At 37.5% G+C, this 23,700-nt stretch overlaps 1 protein-coding gene across 1 annotated transcript; it reads right to left on the reverse strand.

The window, feature by feature from the left end:
* Positions 1–1,813: 1,813 nt before the first annotated feature.
* RRBP1 (ribosome binding protein 1) lies at positions 1,814–21,692 on the reverse strand. Its single transcript, XM_089481433.1, has 21 exons — positions 20,936–21,692; positions 16,934–17,082; positions 16,015–16,137; positions 11,162–11,314; positions 10,087–10,205; positions 9,473–9,626; positions 8,052–8,190; positions 7,713–7,900; positions 7,420–7,457; positions 7,218–7,308; positions 6,393–6,485; positions 5,846–5,938; positions 5,520–5,603; positions 5,237–5,326; positions 4,980–5,072; positions 4,792–4,863; positions 4,448–4,543; positions 3,680–3,763; positions 2,911–2,994; positions 2,464–2,532; positions 1,814–1,915 (listed from the first exon to the last, which is right to left on the reverse strand). Exons 1-21 carry the CDS (start codon positions 21,690–21,692, stop codon positions 1,814–1,816), a joined length of 2,871 nt encoding a protein of 956 aa, XP_089337559.1.
* Between the last annotated feature and the right edge of the window lie 2,008 nt (positions 21,693–23,700).

Consider the following 23,700-nt stretch of genomic DNA (forward strand, 5'->3'; position numbering starts at 1 on the left):
TACTTCTTATTCTTGTACTTAAGAAGTGTTTTGGCTCACTATAACATTATTACTAATTTTAATCTCAAGAAAGGAATGTTTAAGGCATAATGGCAGAACAAGTTTCCTAGTATCAAACCGATGTCCCCTTGTTTGAATCATTTTCTTCCTCCTAGAAACAAAAAAATGTAATCATTGATTAGTGACAATATTTTAATTTGATTTAATGTTCTTAAGGAGCCCGATTACCTTTTAGTAAACTAAAAATGCCCTAATAAAAAATGTTAAAAGTACCACCAACACACCATTTTGGGCATTTTTTATATTAACACATTAAGGTTCTTTTCCATAAATCACAAGTTAACATACCAAACTTGGTTGTTCAAATTCTGGATAACTCAACCGAGTTTGGCAACCATTATTTCCAAGTTTCAGGTCCCTACGTAATTTAACAGTTAGACATGTATTCAGCAGAACATTAATATTAAAGCTGGTAGTGGCAAGATCTGCTTAGCCGTCCCAGGTCTCCATGGAGCTTGCAATTTTTTTCAAGGGTCCAAGCTTCCAGGGGATGATGTCGAGTTTATTTCATCTTCATTTCCATAAACTCATTGCAACTCCGGGTTTACAGAATATAACCATGTGGACAGTGTCATAGTACATGGTCATCTCCAACAAACAGGTGTACACTGGTCCCAAGTACCCTTTTGAATTAAAACAACCTATTTTCCTCATGGCACCATAAAGTCCCAATTTTTATGGCCAACAGGGTCATATTTAGTGCAATCAAAGTAGCCTTTGTGTTGATTTTACACAGTTTCTACTTTTCTAACGCCACCACTTTCCTTCTATGCGATTAAATGACTTGTAATGTGAAATATTTAGCCATCATTGATCTAGTGTTTATCACTATATATTAAATGATTTAGAAGTAACATGACAACTTGTAACTTGTAGTAAAGAGACTAGCTACCTAAACAGTTGTCTACTACAAAGGAGAATCAATGCCCTACTGTTTCTTGTTAAGATATAAGTACTGATGGGTAGTAGATGAAGTAGCTTTGGCAGAGGCGACTTCATATTTACTAAGCTCAAAATTGACACTGATAGGTGTATTCACTAAACGTAGATTCTCCAAGGAGGTTTAAGCTGGCCTATGCATAGTTGACTTCCAAGAAACCATCATGCAAGGCCATCTTCACCTCTCTTGCAAGAGAAGATCATTAGGGCTGGTCCATCCTAATGCACAATAAAATAGATGATGTTCTATAAGAAATACAGAAAGATATATGCGCAGTTCGGAAGAGTGGTTAGTGTTCTAGAATATTCTCGAAAGAATACGAGTGAGGAAAGGAGAGAAAAAGTTATTAGTACCGTTGTTTGAAGTTTGTCTTTCAGATGCTTATTATGTTCTTTTTCCTTAGCTAGTTGTTCCTGGGAGGCCTTCAAAAGGTGTAGCAGTTTGGTAGCTGCTTGACCTAAGTCCCGTGTTAGTTTTTTTTCCTTGTCAAGTCTTTCCTACGATATTTTCAGTGAAGCAACAAGGTTAGTGAGAAAGATTTTCAGTTAACACTGAAAAAGAATCGTTACGACTTTTTCAGGATTCGGTTAGTCTGGATTCTAAATCCAGATTTAGAAAGTTTTAAGGATGTTAAAGAAGATTATACCATTGCTTGATTTATTGCGTATGTGGCGTCGGTGACTTGAATTGATGCAACCATAAAGAAAATATGTCTAGCAAAAAAACAGCACTACTATCCCTACATATATGACATTTTGACATAGGTTGACCAAAAGTTCAAATGGGTGTATTAAGTTTTACACCATTATAGAACTATGTAACCACCTTTAATTGCTGGGCTTCTTCTGCGCCGGAGGCAGTTTCCCCTGCAGATTTCAACTTCTCCAGCTCTTGTTGCAAACTGAGGACTGATTTCTGCATTTTCAGTTATAAAAAGGAAGAAAATATAAAATGTGAGTGCATCTGACGACAGGACGTCCACATTCCATATCGCCTTGGGTTTAAGAGACAAAAATCTGACCAGGTGCTGCTTATTGCTCGGTATCATCCACCAACTCTATTCCTTACCCCACTTCCCATTATCAGAGGTGAAATGCTTCTGGGTAACTAAAATATATATATATATATATATATATATATATATATATATATATATATATACATACATACATACATATGTAAAAGTTACCTTTTTAAACCCATTCGTTTAAAAATATAGAATATATAAATATAGCATACATATTATATATACATATATTAATTATATATGTGTTATAATTAATGTTGTAAATCTACTTTTAGTGAATAGACCCCTCTATGTTTTTACGCGATGAAACATCCACAGTAAAAAAAAAAAAAAAACACTAAAGTTTATATGCTTAATATGCAAAAGAGCTTTGGCCTAAGCGAAGCAGCACTTATATGGACATGTAAAATAGATCATGTCATTTTAGCTATATTACCTGTTCCAGCTCATACGAAATGTTCTGCTCCGCAAACTGCTCTTCAAGTGTTAACTGCGGAACTTCCACCTGAGATTACATTAAAAGACAAACTATATTAGGTTATATTTTAATATATAATAAATACACTGACATATAAAATAAATGTAGGACGTTCAATAACATTAGCATACATAGACACTGACATTGACAAGAAGGTAGGTAAGTAGGTAGATAGATGCCTACATAAAAACTTGAGTGAGTGAGCCAAATGGTTTAAATAAAGAATAGGTAAGTGGGGGGAAAGGAAAGACTTGCTCATAGTTTTGTCATCCTCTCTCCTAAGAAGGAGCACCCCCAGATAAGAAGCTAGGTGATCACGGTATTCTAGCCTGAAAGTCGGTGGAACTCTGATAACGACTGCAGTCAGTAAACATAATCTGATCTTGTTACATGTGCATCACTAACCTTCTGTTTAGTTTGATGTTCTGCTATCACAATAGCATCTCTTTCTTGCACGTGATTCTGCATTTCATGGAGCTGCTGCCGGAGCTATGTAAATAAATAAATACATTTGCATACTGACACAACAAAGCCAAATATTTTCATGCTAAGTGCATACTGACGTCCAGTCAATACTGCATGCAAATCTTTGTGGACATTTTTCATGTAACTCTTCCCCCAGCTACCTCTATTGTATGCAGGGAAAGTTAGAGTTGTATGCCGGAGTGCACTGTGCATGGACTTCAGTGCATGTTACTGAATGCCAATTGGGGCATGTGTTTTGTATTTACTGGAGTTAAAAAATCAGCTAAAAATACAATTTGGGGGATAAGACTTTTCCCTCAATTTATAGATTTCCAATGACCACACTTATCAAGGATTGCAGAATAATTAACTGCTTGTGTAACCCATCAAATGTCCTACTAAATAACATTACCCAACCATACATCATGCATACGTCAATAACAATCAAAAACACTCCGCACTTAAGGTTTGTGCTTCTTAAGCTGAAGGGAGGACATGTTATTTCCAATCATGGAATATATTTTTAGGGTTATCATTGAAATCATGATCTAGTACTATTACATGGACACTTATACTAAGATAAGTAGATAGATAGATAGATAGATAGATAGATAGATAGAGAAAGTGGGGCTTAAGTAAAGATTTTGGTAATATTTAGAATAAAGCAAATTCGGCCAATTTGCTGTGACAAAAAAAGCAAGCAACTCACCAGAGACAATTCGTTGCTTTGCTTCCTTGCTTCTGCTTTCGTAGATTCCAATTGGGTCTGTGATTCAGATAAAAGCTGCTGCAACTAATGCAAAATGGAAGGTGTAAAGTTGACATATCTTCATAATGGCTTAAATTTAAAAACAAAAATAGAGTTAAAAGGCTAGCATTCTACATTTTGGTCACCAGACCAGGTCATATTCATGCAGCAGGTTGCCATCAGCTGAAAGCAATAAATTATCTGCTACTAAGAGTTTCGAACTTTATTCCTATCTAATCTAGACGGTCACTTCCCATGATGTATGAAATTTTATGATCGTAGCGTTAACTACAGCATTTTTTTGTACTTCCTCAAAACAAACTACTATGTTTTCTAGCAGAACTAGAGAATGCGGTCTAGGCATACATTTTATTAAAAATAGGATACTATCCTATAACAGATAAGATAGTTGGTATCAAGAATAACATATTTTGCATTAATATGGGTACTGCATTGCAGCGTATTTCCATAACTGTACAAACTTTGCACAGGAGTGATTATTATATTCGCTAATAAGCCGAGTTTGTATGCGTGTCGATGTATTTTGAAAGTTAAGTCCTCCTGCAAGCAGGGTAGAATTGGCCCTGCACAAACACAATTAAATCAGTGACATGGGTCCTTCTTGTAGGAGAACATTCACAGTTAAATATTTGGATCTCGTCATACCTCGCCAGCAAAGTGCTTTTCCCCATAATATCACACATGTCTTATCCCGTTTCAGATACATACACTTTCTACTTCCTTCGAGTAGTTCTGACATTCTGAGCTTGCTGAATTCATCTGGGTTTCCAGCTGAGCCTCCATGAGGGAGATGCATTCTTTTAACTGAAAACAAAAAAGACACGCACGATTACTATACCTGTATGTTCACTGGATATAAAACAAGAACCATATGTATGGAGAACATATCAGCACTGCATTCTATCATAGAGAGAGACATAAAGACACTGTTCATGTCCTGACGTGAAGGAGCATGGTTTATTCTGCACACAACAGCAGGCAGAAGTCCAACAGATTTACCAACACATTAAAATAAGACATTCATAAAAGTCATAACAGAGAGGTTAAGTTACCTGATCAGTACTTTGGAGATCTAACTTCAGTTTTTCCACAACCACTTCTAGAGATTTCACCTGGATATGTGACTATAAAACACAGAAAGCATAAAAGCAATTTAAAGACACAACTTTGTGATGAGCATGTCCAGATTTTGAGATTTCTACAGGACCATTTCTATAGAATTTGTACTTAAGATCAATACCTTCCGGAGTTCTTCCTCGGATTCTGTTAGCTTTGCTTTCCACACCTGTTCTTCCTGCTCGACACTCTTTTGAAGATCTTTGAGCATTCCTTCCTACACAAATGGAAAGGATGAACATTGATTATAACACATGCATGAAATGTATACGAAATTTAAATTCAACCCACAGACATCTACAAACTAAGTGTTGTGGACTGTTTTATTACCACCCAGGAATTTTGGAGTATACCATTCCTAAATGTAGCGCTGCAACTTACCGTCTCAGCAAGGATGGTTCTGTACTGCTCACATTCTGCTTGCAATGTAGTGTGTGCTTCTTCTGCTTCTTTCAGTTTCAATGATAATTCCTACATACAAACACAAATGCTATTTCAAACAATTGCCATTGGTGCGGCTTCATCAGTCAAACTACGGTACCTTATGTGCTTCCAAGTCATGAAACATTTAACGATTTGTTGAACAGTATTAGTAGGTCATCTGCTAATAGAGCCGTTCCTTTTCATGGCAGAATTAAAAAAAATGAAATGGTAAAGTGCTTACAGAAGATGATGATGATTTTTCAGACTGCTGGCTTAGGATGCCTGAGGTTTTTTCCCTGAATTCCTGTAACCACTCATTGTATGCCTGTAATAGGTGAAGAAATAGGAAAAAAATTTAATTTTATACATTTATGTACAGTGTTATATATGGTTTTCTCTGAATTCTAAATTAGCACATGTTGCTTCTTTTTCCCACAATGTTAAAATAAATATTATGTATTCATTGCATGAGCCATTTCAAACATTAACTGAGTTTCATTACAATGGACCTCCCTTGCCTATATATATCTCATTCAACCCATTTATTAATCAACTTATATACTTTACCTGCTGTGATTCTACTGTGACCTGAGGAAATAAGGACAGCAATGTTTCTTTTGTCTGTGTCTGAATTTCCCTGAGATGTTGCACTGTGTCTTCCTGTAATGAAAACAGAAACGTGTACATTTCTCATTATAAAATAAAATGTAATTTGCATTTCCGCCACAAGGGGGAGATACAAGATAGAATGGAGACCAACCAAATAAATAAAGTCCCTTAAGCTTGACATAGAGGTTACAGATGGGAGATATAATATTTGACTTGTTATTCTCATTACAAACATTACTTTAGAACACCAATATTCAGGCGAGACAAGAGAGGGATGGATCTAGACATTATTATGTGTATTGTAAGCTCTTTTGAGCAGGGCCCTCCTCCCTTGTTGCTTCTTTAAGTCAAATTGTTATGCTGTATACTACTTGTTATGTCCTCTCTACCCATTGTACAGCGCTGCGGAATATGATAGCGCTCTATAAAACAATACATATATTATTATTATTACATATATCACATAAGTACACCATCACTAAGCACCAGTATAGATTTATTTTACCTTTACTTTCTTCTCAGCATTCAGTTTTTCTTCCCAGGTTTTCTCAGCCTGACCTAAAGCCTCCATGGCTTGCCAATTCTTCTCTCGTAAATCCTATCAAACAATATTTTCTAATAAACCTGATGTGTTTGTGGATGACTAACTTTACATACGCCATATTTTTGTCTATTTTCAGTGAACACACAAGTATGTATAATATATGGTTGGTACTTTCTAACAAACGTAACAAAATAGCTAATATACATATGAAAGAGGTCAGAGATATATCATGTACAGGACTTATCTGGAACAGGATCAATGGAAAATGTTATTTATGTGTCTAAAGGGAAACAGAGTAACATTTCTCAGAAAATGTAGCAACAGCAGCATTCATGCCAAGAGATTACAAAATCATGGAAGGAAAAAATGAGCACGAAAAAGAGTAGGAGCTGGGCTTCAGGATAAAAGAGCGAAATGCATCTTTACCATTGGCTTATGTGTGTGTGTGGGGGGGTGAATCCTCGTATGTCTGTACATTATGACAACAAGGTACTATGTACGTAATCAATCACACTGTACATTAAAGGGACAGAGGATGCATGGCCCTAGTCGTTCCACGCACACAGCGGGATTATACTCTATAGCATTAGAGTCGTAGATTTAGAAATGTAAATGTTTGTCCTTTACATTTTTGCCTCTACAAGACACAATGCTTTGCATACTTAAGTTTCTTATATTGGATAAGCACTGGTTTAATGCAATGTAATGACACTGCACTATATATATGAATGCTTGTCTACAAAACCCTTCATTTGAAATGTTAAATACTTTACCAATGAAACTTACATTGTTTTTATTTTTCTGCTGCTCAACTGCATCTTTTAATTCTGTGATTTCTTTCTCCAGTGAGGAAATCTGAGCATCACTTCGATGAAGTCTACAAACAAAAATACACGTTAAAAAATAAAACACCCATTATCAGAAACATAGCAACAGGTGAGTTTAACAACACATATATGCAACAATATACACATACGCTTTTCCTTACCTGTCCTGTAGTTGTTCAATTTCAGCCGATTTAGTTTCCTGTTAACAAATGACATTTGTATGCGTATGAGCCTACAGTTTCAAAGCATGGTCCATTTTGTTTAATTTTGTATAATACACACTATATGTTATCCAAAATGACAATGTACATTATTATGATTAGAAGCATTGCCTAAGACACAAGTTGAATGAATTAACATTTTTTGATTGATTTCTTTTTTTCTGTAGTACCCACCTTCTCCCACATAGACAATATTGGCACCCAAGCCTGATATTTAACCAACTTGCCCTTACCTGTTGCTGCTTCTCTGCTTCTGTATCTTTGCTCTGACCAGCCTCCAGCAAAGCTTCAATGGATTTTATCCTCTCGTTAAGCTGGATGTTTTCACCTGTAACTTCCTGAAGCTTTTTGTTTAGCTTGTCAAGCTCCTCTGACTTCTGCTTATCTTCAGCTTCATAAGACGTCAATTTGGTCTGAAGATCTACCAGGAAAACACATCATATAATATATGAATCTCTGAGATAATATTGAAAAGCCACAAATATTTTGAACATCAACTCATTATTATTTGACTTTGTGAAATGGGTATCTTTGTCTAATATGTTGGTGGTTTACGTAGTCCTGCTATTCACCTGCAAAGTTCTTCTGCTGTTCCTTGGCCTTTTCTGAATCGGAGAGTAGGTTTTTGTAGCTGCTCTGAGACTTCCGCAGCTCCTCATTCACTTCATCCAATCTCTTCTGGAGAGTAGCTTCACTCTCCTGTTGTAAAGTCTGAAACAAAAAAGTTGCTCAACTTTATCTTAAAAGCTAAGTCATAGCAGGTCAGTGTCTAGTAATCCATTTTGACAACCCCTATATAATACACATTTGCCCACAGTAAAGTCTTGTCCTACCAGTCAAATACAGGCCTATTCAGAAAGCAAGAGGCCCAGAGTCAAACTTTTAGGACATTGCTGTACATTTTACCCTATACACCTTTTACAATCCATATTTTTCTTTATATTAAACCAGAAATATGCAAATCTTAACATCGAAAGGTTTTTCACAAGTCCTAGATCTTTTAGAGAATAAACATCACTGAATATGTCCGCCATTGCAAAACTTTAGGGTTGCTTGTGTGTTAATGATGGATACGACCATATTCCCCCAGAACTCAGCAGGATCTTTCATGTTGTTAAAAAACATAAACAATAAAACAGCAGCTAAAGAAACTTTTTTAGATAGAAAGAGTGGAATTTGCGTTAATTTTATTTACTTCCTAAACGCCAGTATTAAAACAAAGTATCAATGCCAAATGGATGAAACCAAGCAAATGGATTCCTGTCCAGTCTGACACAACCCAGTTAAACATTTAATGACAAAGCTGCGAAAGCAGATTCATCTTCAAAGAACGTGAGGCTGCGAGGAATACTGGAATATGGCAGACATTGTAACAAAGACTCTGTTATTTCTCTGCCATTCTCTAATGTGGAAACTTCTGGTCATCCCAAAAGAGGCATAAGAAACTAAACAGAAGTTTGTTTGGAGCAGGACTTTATTCCTATCCCGAGGCCAGGCATTTGCAAAACACAGACATATCTAGCAGCTGCGTGTAAGGTTTTCTTCTCATTCGAGAGGTGATCGTCCTCAAATTCCAGGAAAAAGCAATGAATTCTTGGCCACTGCCAACTGAGAAGGGGTCAGTTCAGAGTGACACAGGTTTACTCAACCTCCCTCTTGGCTTTTCCCCCAAAGCCTTAAAAAAGTACACATACCAATTAAACTTTGAGCACATTTTGAAGTATTGCATGTGAAAAGATGTATTTCACAATAGAACTGTGTTTTGAAGCCACTGTACATGTACATGGTGGGATATACAGTATAGGTTAATATGACAACCTTTCATAAGTGAATGGTATTTTGCTAAATACAGTTGCCATTAAAAGTATTTTTTGGGTTAGGGTATGATCCTTTTCTAACTGCAAGTTCTATTCAAAGCTGCAGAATTTGGATAAAAATGGTATGGAACGATGCAGTCACGTTTACCTTGTTTCCATGCTTTTCCCTGTCTTACCTGTAATTGCGACACCTGATTCTCATAAGCAGCTACTTTACTATCCTGGTTCTTTCTACGTTGTTCTTCCTGCTGGAAGGAGTCATTCTTTTCAGCAAGTTCCTTTGTCAGTTTGCTGCACTCCTGCCGGAGTTTGGCCAGCTCCGCATTTTGCCTAGAAGTGAAGATACCATTATTTTCTACTGTAGTGATGGTACAACGGCTGTCAGCTTGTGGTCACTAACGATGCCCAAGTCATTTTTACATATAACGAATAACAAATAAGGATATATATAACCAGAATAATAATAACGCTGACCTCAAACTCTAAGTCTATGAAGTTGTGGGACCTTCTCTTTAACAAGACACATAACAAAACAAGATATACATTATCCATACAATTCCTTCTCTGAACAGAAGGAAACGCCATCCATGCCCAGCTATGATACACTGATTACTGTTATTATTTCTTGATTTATATACCGTCTTCATATTTTGTACCGCTCTACAATGAGAAGTCATGGATTTACCCCCCCCCAGCTATCAGGTAGGAGTGCCTGCCTATCATTGCTTGGTTTTCCGGCAAAAATGGAAATTATCTTTATTGGATGGTATATATTTTTTTTATCACTTACTTGCTCTCAGTTTGGCTTGTGGCTTGATTAAGTGCGTCCCTTAGGATAGAGTTCTCCTGCTGCAGACGAGCAAGTTGGGCTTTGGGGCCATTCTCAATCTCTTCTTGTAGAGTTCGAATCTGAGGGTTTTCAAATAGATATACATGCGTTGATATAAATAACGTCTAGTGCTGTATGATGTTAATACAATTAGGTTTATTAGGAAAAAAATGGATAAAGCTGGGTAATATTGAAAGTAATACGGCTAAAGGACAAATCGATTTGCATAACCATTGTTTACAGGGACAAAGAACATACAGCAAGATCTTTTGTACCCACATTGGCAATGAATGTGTTCAAACAAAAACACTATTTGTATTTATTCAACAGCTTTATTTTAATCCAATGTAAACCAAAACCGTAATGCTGTATTGTTCACCTGACACGAACGATACAATCCAACAAAGTCACTCTAGATTTCTAATAGGACCTTTAGGAGCCAAACTAGTCACTGTATTGTAGACAAGGAAAACCTTTAGCAAGGTATGATTAGAGGAAACCCATATTGCGGAGAGGTAATACATAATCTCGGCATGATTTTTTTTATTACTTGCATCCCTGATTAAAAGAACTATTTGGGCCACCTTATTGTACACATGCTTACACCTTATCATTTATTGTATTCATTTAAAACAGAAGTTAAAAGGGGATCTCTCACTTTCACAGAATCTTGCAAAAGAAGATTAATTAATTCAAATTCCTAAAGCCGGCGCTTTTTGCTTCTCCATCAGCGTAATTGTTTCTGGAGATACCTAAACATTAATCTTGAGGAGGCTGAGATCCGTGTCTCAGTGGCAGAGCCCCGATTGTCTAATTAATCTCCCATCCTGAAGTTCTCTTCCTTCTCCTCATTTACCCTTACAAAGACTGCTAGACACAGTAGGTATGTTTCAAATACATATATTGTATTGTTTTAATTTGTAAATGCATTTTTTTGTGTATAAAACTGTAGAATTTTTTAAATGCAACAGATCCGCTTCAATCTTGGTCAAATAGAGACAGATAAAGGGAACGGAGATATCTGTAGAGCCATTACCTTTCCTTGCAGCTGCTGGACCTCTTTTATGTGATCCTGGTAACTGGCCTGCATACGAGCCTGCACAGCTGTAATCTCCTTGTCTTTGGACAATAGTTGCTCTTTTGATTTTGCTTCCACGCTAACAACTTTGGCCTTCTCGGTTGCAAGTTCCTACAATAAAACCAGTATGAATAACACGATGTACATTTTACACAGTGGGAAAAGATGATGAACCCCAACACAGATCTTTCCCCAAAAACAATTTTTTATTTACCCTGGAGCTCTCCACATCCCACATCCAGCACTTTCAGGAACCCATGATACCCCAAAAAATATGCAGCTGGTCCATTCTTGTGGATCAGTTGCTTATTTACGTAAACATCTCTGTATTCTGTTAGCTAGCATACCATCAGGTCGCCAGCACACACAGGTTAGCTAAGAGATTTCAAGTAACTGGTCTGCCTCCAAAAAATATAAACTGATGCAAAGTCCACAATAAAATGAGATACAGATAATGTTCTCCTATGTGCGTCAGATCTTTTCCCTTATCATGATGAGCATAGCCTATAAAGTATACATGCCATAGATGTGGCCTTTCAAGCAGACGAATATTATATGTAATCCCTAGTTTTTCACAAAATGTATTTCTAAATTAACACATTAGGAAATGTATCATGATTGACAAAAGTAACTTGATTTTATCCGCCTGTGGCGGATTTCAATTTAAAAATTAAGAGGTGTGTCCCAATCAGTGTTCCCTCTAAGCTGTGCGCTTGTGCGCGCGCACATAGCTTTCAGAGGGAGCACACACGAACAAAAATTGTGCGCACAACAGTAGCGTACCGAAGGGGGGGCGGTCCGCTACCGGTTGTGTGCACAGCACCCCTCCAGAGACGGACAGTAATGTCCGCTGCTAGAGGAGCAAGCTCGGTTGGGGAGATCAAGGATCTCCCTCCAACCGGCTTAAAATCAATCAAGGGAGCTCCTTGATTTGATGTCAGATCCCGGCGCACAGCACTGAAGTCACGCCCACCGTCTTTACTGCACCGGAAGGAGAGGACACAGAAGAGGAAGAACGAAGAGGAAAAGTGACAGAGAAAAGGTAGGAAAACATTCTGTGAGAGTAAATTAGTAAGTGTGTGAGAGTGATGGGTGTTATGCTGTAGTTTAAACTGAATGTGAATGAGTGTGTGTGTTTGATAGCATGGATGTGTAAGTGTGTGTGTGGGGGGATAGCATGGCATAGGGAGGCTGTAATCATATTCCTATCATGCTCAGGTTCCAGCATGTACTAGCTGCCTGGGCATGATAGGAGTGAGATTGCTGGTAGCAATTATATATTTTTTTGTTCAATTTTGGTGTGTTAACCACACCTTTATTAAAAGTAAGTAACACACCAAAATTGGACAGAAAAATTTGATAACAATATTAATTTATATTAAACCCCACTCCTATCATGCCCAAGCAACCAGTACATGCTAGAATCTGGGCATGACAGGAGTGTGATTGCTGTTAATTATATATATATATATATATATATATATCGTTATTGATTTTTTTTTTGTCTAATTTTGGTTTTACTTTTAATAAAAGTGGTTTTTTTTGTTTTTAAATGTGTGGGGGGGGGTCATTTTCGGTTTCAGGCAAGTGAATGCTAAATTTTCAGGTCCAGAATTTATATAGATACTAGGCCAGACACTAAAGTGGTAGGCCTACACCACATCAATGTTTGGCTTAGTATATAGTGATTGGGGTTATGCTGCATTATTGTCAATGTCTGGCTCAATGTATAGTGATAGGTGTTATGTTGTACCATGGTCAATGTGTGCCTCGCTATATAGTGATAGGTGTTATGCTGTACCACCGTCAGTGCGTGCCTCAGTATATAGTGATAGATGTTCTTCTGTACCACTGTCAGTGTTTGCCTCAGTATATAATGATAGCAGTTATGCTGTACCACCGTCAATGTTTGCCTCAGTATATAATGATAGCAGTTATGCTGTAACACCGTCAATGTCTGCCTCAGTATATAGTGATAGGTGTTATCTTGTACCCCCGTCAATGTCTGCCTTAGTAAATAATGATAACAGTTATGCTGTACCCCTGTCAATGTTTGCCTAACGATGGAAGCTATGCAGTTTTAAAGCGTGTGTGTGTGGGTCCCACGTACAGGATCCGCCCCAGGTGCCAAATACTCTAGGTAAGCCCCTGCGCACAACAATTTTTCCCAATTTTTTTTTTATCCTTTATGCGGCCTGGAGCCTCCGCTCGTGATTCGCTCATAATTTACTTATGCAGTGAGAATTTCACCTTCTCATGTAATTTCATGTAATACTACATTATCACACTATAATGTAGTGTTATTAACCATGAGCGAGCTGTACCAAAAATATAGAATAACAATTTAAATTTAACGTTTGCAGAAGCATATTGTGCACACCAAATTTTGGCTCTGGGAAAATTTTTGCACAAGAGAAATTTTCTGCGCACACCACCTAAGAAAAATTAGAGGGAACATTGGTCCCAATACTTTTGTCCATATAGTTAATGTTTTACACCCACTCTAAAAGTTTTGAAATCAGCTCTCTGGATTGCATATATAATGGGAATTGTGGAAATGTAATACATTTTTCACCCAGAAGATGTCAGTGAAATAAATACTTAATGACCGACCTATCCATATGACCACTGGTAGCCCGAAGTTGGCTTTTAAAAAAAATATTTATTAGGGCCCCTATCTTTAACTTATAAAACTAGAAATATGAAATAACATTAGTAAGTATGAATTTATGTCCAGTTTTATTATCTAATTTGTGTGTCATCAGTTGCTTCACAGAATTATTGATTTTCAATGAACTTAAATAAAAACTCAACATGAGAGCAACATAGGCCAATAACTTCTGTAATAGTTTCAACTTGAATCTTGAAAATTAAATTGTTACCAGCAGAGACAAGTTCAAATGTTGCAATCCAGCTTTTGTAACATGGACAACACTACACGTTACAAAAAGCAGTTATATTTTAGGTCTGGAGAAATCATAACCGATAAACTCCATTCCCAGCGCAAATACCCCAATAAGGGAAGAAAAAAAGGCAAATTAAAAATGTATAGCCTAAATGGCTCAAAGGGACTCATCTGCCTTTAAAGTAGAAGCCCTATTACATCCAAAAAAATTCTGTAGCCATAAACAAAAAATATGGAAAGTAAAGAGATATCTGATCATTCCAAAAAAAGAAAAGATGAACCTTATTTTATACATAACGTATTGGGAGGGTATGAGAAAGAAGATATATATTGCTATACATTTAATAGCCTTTTGTCGGTCATGCTTGGTAGAGCTGGTAGTAGTTTGATTGGGTATTCACAAAGATTACCCTATGCCATGGGTGAGCAGTAATTGCATTAATGTGGAAAGGAGCTGATGCAAGGGTAGGATGAATGGTAGGCATGATATGTGGAGATGGATATTGGAGGTACTGAGGCCCCAAAATGAATTACATTTTTAATGACAGGCAGATATGTGTATGTATGTATTCCAACAGATTAGACAAATTCATCAACGTTTGGGGTCACATCCAGACCCTTTGTCAACATCTTTACGAAAAAGACCTAAGAGTGCACTCGTTCTTGTGTGTGTGTATATATATATACCGTATTTGCTCGATTATAAGACAAGGTTTTTTTCAGAGCAAATGCTCTGAAAAATACCCCTCGTCTTATAATCGAGGTCGTCTTCTAATCAGACCTCAAAAAAATGTCCGCTGGGGCCAGGCTGCTTACCGGTGCTTTGGTCGCGAGCAGCGTCTCTTCTACTAGAAGCAGGAGAACAGGAAGCTAGAAGAATGTCACATAACTCTGCCTCCCCCCTCCTTCCTCTGGGGGCGGGGCCAGAGAAGTTGCTCGCACAGCCGGGCCCCTGCAGAAGTCTGCGAGTGAGAGATCTGCAGTTCAGGTAAGGGGGTGGGGGAGGGTTTTTGAGCAAGTATGAGTATTTAAATGTTTGTGAATGAGTGTGTGTGATTGGCTTGATAGGAGTGTGATTGCTGTTAGCAGTTTATATATATATATATATATATATATATATATATATATATATATACACACACACCTCCAGAAAGGCCTTTTAACCCCCTATATGCCACTCTGCCCCATGATATGCCTTTTAACCCCCTATATGCCACTCTTGCATATAGGGGGTTAAAAGGCATATCATGGAGCAGAGTGGCATATAGGAGGGTATAAGACATTTCTGGAGGCAGGGTGGCATATAGAGGGTTAAAAGGCACATCATGGGGCAGAGTGGCAAATAGGGGATATAAGGCATTTCTGGGGACAGAGTGGCAACCCTGGGGGCAGATGTGCATAACTGGGGGGGGGCAGGTTGGCAAATAAAAGAAAATAATAAATATATATTTTTCTCAATCATAGCTTTTATTAAATATGAAAAAAATTGTTTACATGAATTAATATTTACTAGTAAAACTTTTTTTCCTATAGGGTCTTCTTATATTCAGGCTTTTTGTTTTTTTCCTAAATTAATATTTAGATTTTGGGGGGTCGTCTTAAAATCAGAGTCGTCTTATAATCGAGCAAATACGGGGTAGGTATAATATATATATATATATATATATATATATGTGTGTATATATATATATATATATATATATATATATACACACACACACACACACACACACACACATTCATAATTTACTAATAATATCAATCTGTCAAAATTCATGCTAATATGCAGCTCTTCAAAAACTTTTAGAACATATCTCCCAAGCTGAGTTAATAGGCCAGTTATTCTACTTTTGCGGCTCCAGCCCTGTGAGAACGGCAGGTGTATGGGGCCGTATGCCAAGTTTACCTTATTCAGCTCTCGCAGTTTATTTTTAGCAGCCGCAGCGTCCTCTTGTTCAGCTGATAATTGCTTTTCTTTCTCTTCCAATTGCTTTTTTAGAGCAGTAACTGGATCTCCTTTTTGGGTAGCCTGTAAGTGCCATCGGAGCAGGGTTTAATGTCCTGATTATTTGCAAGACCTCAATTTCCTTAAAGAGAAACTGTCACCTATAATAACGTCACATTAATGTCTAGAACAGAAAATCTGCCATGAGTGCATTAGATGTGTGGCTTTTCTGTGGCTTTTCATAAACTGTTGTGCTATCCTAACTGGGTTAAAATATTTAAATAAACGAAGCGCATGCTTAAAGATACAGCCAACATAATTCCACTCGAGTCCCCTAGTCACCGGTGCCATGACATCATACATTACCAAGCCTCTCCAGTTCTTTGACTGGCACTCTAGCTTGCCTAACAGGTTACAATACCAAGCATAAGCAAGGTAAATGATTCACTATATGTTGTCATAAGGAACTTCATCAGTCAAAATTTAAAACAGCCATCACATAATTAATCTGAAGGATATGGGATCTCTCATTGTATTAGGGAGGAGTAAACTGCTCGTACATAGCTTCACTAATGGCCCAAAGGTGTCTTGAAACCAAATGGGCATGAAGCTGTTCACTCATTTCTGATACTAAGTGTTCTCATTTAAGACTTGTTGTCTATAGAATAAATAATTAATGTTAGATAGAAAGAATCATAGCAGCATTGCTATACTGGAGAATTCTGCATTCAGCCACCATTCTAGAATAAAGACACAAGATGTATTACCTGCCACACCAACAATAACTACATCTTTCACCCTAACAATTATTAGTGGGTCTGTCTGTGTTCTACAAATAATTAGACTCTGCAGACACAAACACAGACAAAGCGAGCATTACCGTGTGCCAGGTTCCTTGTTTAATACCATTCTTCTCAGTTAGAATTTCAATGAGCCTCTGGGCTTCACCTTCACTGAAAACCATGCTGCTTATAGTAGAAACCAGGGTCTTGTAGGGGAGGTAAATGGCGCTATCCAGCTCGTTAACAACTGCAAAAGCAAAATGAAAAGCATACATTAATACACAGGTATCTGCTATGTGGAAGCATTGTCTATAATTTTATTATATAATTCACCACACTCATCCTCTTCATCCCCTACTCACTCTAGTGTCTGCATTAGAACGCTACCATCAGGAAGGGGCAAGGCGAGCCAAGTGGATCAGTAATAAAGACCCATATTTGGTTTTTAATTTTCTGAATTCCAAACCGGAAATGACTATTAGTATTAATTTGAATGGCGTTTTAAAATTGGAAGTCAAACTCAAAATACAATGACAGATTCATAGATCCTCACAAACCTACAACTTTGTCCCTTGACACAGGACAGAATATACAGGAGTCCAGACGATCTTGCCAATTGTTTTTCTATCTTCAGAAATGTGTTTTGCTTGCAGCTGCCTATTTGTTTGGTGCACAGTTTTAGAAGTGGTCTTATCGCCATCACTTTGGTTGTTTTGGTGATGGCGCCATTTTTGAGCACTGCACTAAAATTCCTCGTTCTCTATAATTACTTTGCACTTGCTCGTTCCCTTGTGTTTAACGCTACAAACATTGTAACATAATTCACTCTCCTTTGGGCAAAGCAATTAAAAAAAATAAAACTTCTCTAATTCCTTTGTGTGCGCCAGAAATCATAGCAGTTCTGAGCAACTTACTATGTGTCCTAAGGCTAAAGAGGTTAAAGTAGGTTGAAAGGCAAAAAAATGAATGTTTTATAAGTAAGGAAAGTTGTATGTGGGCTACTTTAAAATTGTAGCTTTCCACTTACAATGATGGTTAAAGGCAAATGGATAAGAAACGTTCATTTCGGGCACATTAAGTGACTGGCGTTAAGCTCATCCAGACACTTCCTTAGTTAAGGGTTGACAGTTACTTATCTTGACATAAGCTTGGACTTGTGGTAAGACCAAACCACTTACAAAAATGTTTCCAATATGAAGTGACTTGTCAGTTTTTTTTAAACTTATGTATCTTTAAAGAACCCATTTTTTTAACAATTTACCATCCTCCTACGGTTTTTGGGCAGTCTCCATGAGTAATTAGAGAGATTTCAGCAGGTTGACAGTTAGGTATTTATATTTCTGCACAATTCAAGTAATCAGGGGCAGATTAAGAGACTGACCTCGGGAGGGGCACCCACACCAACCCACATTCGGACACTTGCACTAACACTCCCATCCAGACATGTACGCTAACACACACACACACACACACACAGACACTCCGCACTTATACATACCCAAATACCCACAACAACACAGCCAGACATTCAACACTAAGACACACCCAGACACTCAAACTAACACAGCCAGACACACATGCTAACATACCTAGATAAAGACACACATTCACACACTAACATGTTCACACATTAAAATACCACCACATATACCGACATACCCAGACCCACACGCTTTCACCAACATACCTATACCCACACGCTTTCACCAACAGACCCACACCCTTTCACCAACAGACCCAAAGACACATGTCCAGACACTAAAATACCCACACACACACTAACATACCCAGACCCACACACTAACATACCCAAAGGCACATGTTCGAACACTATCATAGCCAGACACACATGTGCACACACTATTATAGCCAGACACACACACACTGAAAAACTGAAATAAAAACCTTACATAGGCTTCTCTAAACAGTGTTATCCTTGATGGAAAAACGACTTCCCTTCAGCCCCAGTAACAAAACATATTCAGTGGTTAGGTCTGAATGTTTTGAGTAGAGGGGGTTTGGGGTTTTTTTTTAGCTGACCAGACGAGTAAAAATCCCTCTTCGCATGGGGTGAAGCAGAAGCTGTGAAATGCTGCAATGTGAAAATTTGCTAGGTAATTATTGCGTTGGAAATATAACACTTCAGGTCTCCCATGTCTAGATTTCCGATATTGGAGGTTTTATATGTTTTTATTTTACCAACTCAAACATGTTCACTTCTTAACACTGGAGATGCTGCTCTTAATATAGAAACCAGGAAATATGAAAGAAAAATGTCATTTCAACTGGAACAATTCAAAGTTCTATTTTTTCCTACAATTCATTGTCTAGCATATTTCTGATGTGAAATGGGGAGTGGCGTTATCTATCTACGTAATCACAATTGGTTTATTTGACAGCTGCCTACGGCGCCCTTTGTCATAAAAACAGTAAAGAGGGTTGCCTTCTATTATACCAGTAATAGCCAAATTAGTATTGGGTGTGCACTTAAATGGGCCATGTCCCTGGCAAAGGCAAGGTATATCCTTAAATTGTTTCTGTTGCTGTGTAACTTTATTAACACCAAAGCACCCATACTTTCCACTTGAAATGACAAATAAGAGACTCTGGACTGGTTATAGGTATAACTAGAGGGTATTCGTCTAGACCTTTTATGTGACCTATTGCTATTTATTTGTGTAAGGAGAAGAATATAGTACTTTTACACAATTCAGTTTCTGTTGACATCTCATACCTACCAAAGGTTTGGAGCTTCTAGAAGATTGCAGTTTGAAGGCCAAATATTTTACAGCATCATCCGTACTTAACCCATTGTAATTAAACTAACATTTAAGAAGATTCTAGATTTTATGTTGCACTCTACCAAGGTCAACTGAATAACCAGACAAAATGTTGCAGTTTTCCACGGCCGATTCCTACATAATCCGCCTGCAGTTTGTGGGCATTGCCTGCTGCTATACAAGATTTTAGATTTTAACTTTGAAGCTTGCAGTATTTTAACCATTGTTTATGTATGTATGCAAATGTCTAGCTGTGTTAACATAATTGCAAAAGGGTTTTCTAATTATCAATTAGCCTTTTAAACTTAAGCCAACTTAAACTTGGATTAGCTCCTGTGGCATTGGAATCATGGTTGCTGATAAAGAGCCTCTGTACACCTATGAAGATATTCCATTAAAAATAAGCCGTTTCCAGCTGCAATAGTCACTTACAACATTAACAATGTCTACACTGTATTTCTGATCTATTTTATGTTATTTTGATGTACAAAATGTGCTTTTCTTTCAAAAACAAGAACATTTCTAAGTAAACCCAAACTTTTGAATGCTAGTATATATATATATATTTTGGAGTGTCCACTTCATAAAGCTAGAAGTATTGCATAGTCACTCCTTTTATGCCATGACGGTATCTGTTCTTTCCTTAGAAAGCAAAGGATATCATTTCCTGAACATGAGGAATTTTAATGTTTTCCAGATATTGTCTCTGCACAAGTAAAGCCTCTGGCAACCCTTCTTCTGCTGAATGATTTTTAAAATGCTCCATGTCATAAAGGCCATAATTACACTGAAGAAATAGACTTATTATTGCCACAAATATATATATATATATATATATATAAACATCAGAGAACAACAGAGGATAAAAGAGAGATGCACAATGACAGAAAGAAGAAAAGGACAACAACAGACAAAGTGGACAACGGTGCAGTGAGGGATAACTATGGACAAAAAAAGAAAGATGGACTGACACCCTAGATAGTAAGGGAAGTAGGGATTCCGCAGCTAAGGTAAGCAGATAAAAGCATGACTTTTTTATCTGGAAGGTTAGACGCTTAAAACTGGAGTGATTAGTTGAAAGTGATAACTTTAATTAGGCTATCACAGAATAAAAATGTCAAGCTTTTGGTCCCAAATATAAAGTATCACCTTCAACTAAATGTTCAGTCCACTTTTGGATCAATTTAGATCTACCCACTTTGCTAACCTTTATTACTAGACAGTTGATCTCGCAGATCTCTTCTCTAGTTTCCCTTTAATGTCATTCTAAAATAGGGACTAAACACGAATATGAATGAAAGAAAAATAAAAACTGCATACCTGTCTCGGATTTTTTCTTAGATACATTCTTCTTCTTTGGAGCTGCGTCATTCTTGGACTCTTCATGGCTTACAACAGCTTCGGCTTTCTTAGGAGGGATAGAATTGGTGACTGGTGGGCTTGGCTTTGATCCCACAGGAGGAACAGCAACCACAGGGACTTCTTTGGCAGACACTTCCAAAACTGGAGCAGGTTTAGAAGCAGCCGTCTTGGAAACTGTAGCCTTAGAAAGCGGAGCCTGTGCTACAACCACTGCTGGATTCTGGGATGGCTCAACTTTCTGCACCTTCTTTTCTTGTTTCTTCTTTTTGTCTTTAGGAGAAGAAGCTGCTTTTTCTGGAGACGGTGTTGGAGCTGATGCTTGAGCCAGTGCTGGAGCGGAAGCAGGAGCTGGAAACACAACAGGTGCTACAGGCGCTTCACGTACTGGCTTCTCCTCCACTACTACCTCAGGCTGCACTTCCGCTTTTTTCTGCTCAACGATATCCTGAGATGTTTCATGCTCGGGTAATTTACCATTTGGTTTATCATCCTTCTTTTTGGACTTTCCTTTCTTCTCATTGATTTTATCTTTCTTTTTCTTATCGGTTTTGGGTTGAAGACCTTTCTCCTGCTCTTTGCGTTGCTTGGCCAATGCTTCTTCATAAGATGTCTCCTTCATGGAAAAAGTGGACACAAGGACAATACCAATGGCAGATATAACCATGAAGCCGCCAAACACAACTACTCCTATCGTCTGAGGGTCGTACAAATCCATTTTGTTTTTAATGCTTTGATGTCTAAAAATAAAAAATAGAAATAATTGTCTTTTAATATAAACAATAAGAAACACATACTCAAAGTACACATCTATCCATATGTTTAAACATCTACCACATACTTTGATATGTATATAGAATTATAACCTAGGTCCTAGACTAATCACAAATAGATGTTAATGAAAGAAGACTTTACAAATGAGCTATGTACTCATTTTTTATAACATCTCAGAGAACTAAACAGCATAGAGCTATTCCAATTCTGCAGGCTTGTATTTCTTTCAGATTTTCTCTGATTCATCAAGTCATTTCACGCTTATCCAAATGGAAGGAATGTTTTCCACTGCAAGCTGCTCTATGAGCCAGTAATGATCTTTGTGATTTTGGTAATACATTGTGGCAGGTCTGCTGGCTAACTGTTCCACAAGTGGTTTTTTTTTTGGATGATCCATGCCTATGACCACGGCATAAATCAAGGGTTTCAAAAGGTATATCTGAGCACTTCTGTCTAAAGAAGAATAGGACAATATTAGACCTAGGGACCTCTTTGCAGGCTCTCCTGTGCACTCCTGCTCATTAGGCTGGTTATAAAGGAGATCTCTGTCACCATCAGTAGAATGCATGGCTACTGTGGAGGTAGATAGGCAGGCATCACTCATAAATATACCACTGGCCTGATGCAGACCATTTAGATAAAACACTGCTTTACAAAAAAAGTCAGTAAAATGAATATAGCTACGTAAAATCCTTCACACAGCAACCTTACAAAAATATGAGGCATCGATGCATCAACATGCAGTCTAGTCTCTTTACCAAATAATACCCCCTTTTGTATTGTTTGGTAACACAAAGTTCCCAGGTAATCAAAAAGGAAAACATGTTTGGTGCTCAGCTGGGGAGATAACAGCTCCAGTCATTTCCAAGAAGAAAAAAAGAAACATGTCAAATAATTGGAAATTCTTCTAAAAAAAAATAAAAAATAAAAGTCTGTGCTTACACAGAAATATAAAACAAACTTTTAGGAATAGAATCATGTATAGAAAAGGGTCAGCATATTTATAAACTTCATCATCAGCACCCGATATTTTATCTAGAAAATAAAAGGTTTTTCCTTTAGTCCAAAGCAGCAAGATAATGGCAGTTCGACAGTAACCAGGGTCCACAATTAAAGGATAATTGGTAATACGTGCAACCAGGATCAGCTAGGCTACCATCAGACCGTTACATCAGCAGAAAGGTCCTGATATCTATGCAAGATACATGATCTGTATTTTTGAACAGTGGACATCCTTATAATAATAACATAATGATGCATGACAGGTCATTCTACGTCTACCTTCTGTGTCTGACTTCTTCCCTTCATGCAATAACGCAGATGCAGCAGAGCTGAGTGAATTCCTGATAATTGTGGCGTCCTTAGAGATGTAGTCAGCTCCATATTCAATTAGTTACCTAGCATTTTAAGTGTCCTGATAGCTGCTGTGCTACAAGAAGAAAATTATAATCTCCAGAGAATAACTGGGTTAGTCTGCAGGAGAAATTCATACCCAGAGCCAACAAATGAAGATCTTACTTTTGAAAGTGTAAAGCTAACAATTAGTAATGACAGCTAATTATCCATGTATGGAGAATGTCTGAAAAAAGTACTTACGCTATAAAAGCATGAAAGCGACATGTTACCAGACCAAAAAAACATTATATAATCATAATAATTTACTCTTGCTAACTGAACTGAGTTAGCAAGAACAACTGGCTCTGCAGAACAGCAGAATTCTAACTTGATAGCGACAACCAAGCAGTAGCTGACATTATTGCTTCCACCATACCTGCAAGGTGTCCAGATTTGGTCACTTGCCTGTCCCAATCGGCCACCAATACAGTTACTCCGCTTACGAAGCATCCATTTTGCAGTAAAGCTGGTATTAAGCTATGTGTGCCTTTTGTGCACAGAAAGTGGCACTGCATCATCACCAAGCAAAACAGCTCTGCCTACTTGCAACATCACCT

The sequence above is a fragment of the Sceloporus occidentalis genome, unplaced genomic scaffold (genome assembly GCF_023333645.1).
Source record: "Sceloporus occidentalis isolate IW3139 unplaced genomic scaffold, rSceOcc1.0.p SCAF_15, whole genome shotgun sequence".
Lineage (NCBI taxonomy): Eukaryota > Metazoa > Chordata > Lepidosauria > Squamata > Phrynosomatidae > Sceloporus > Sceloporus occidentalis.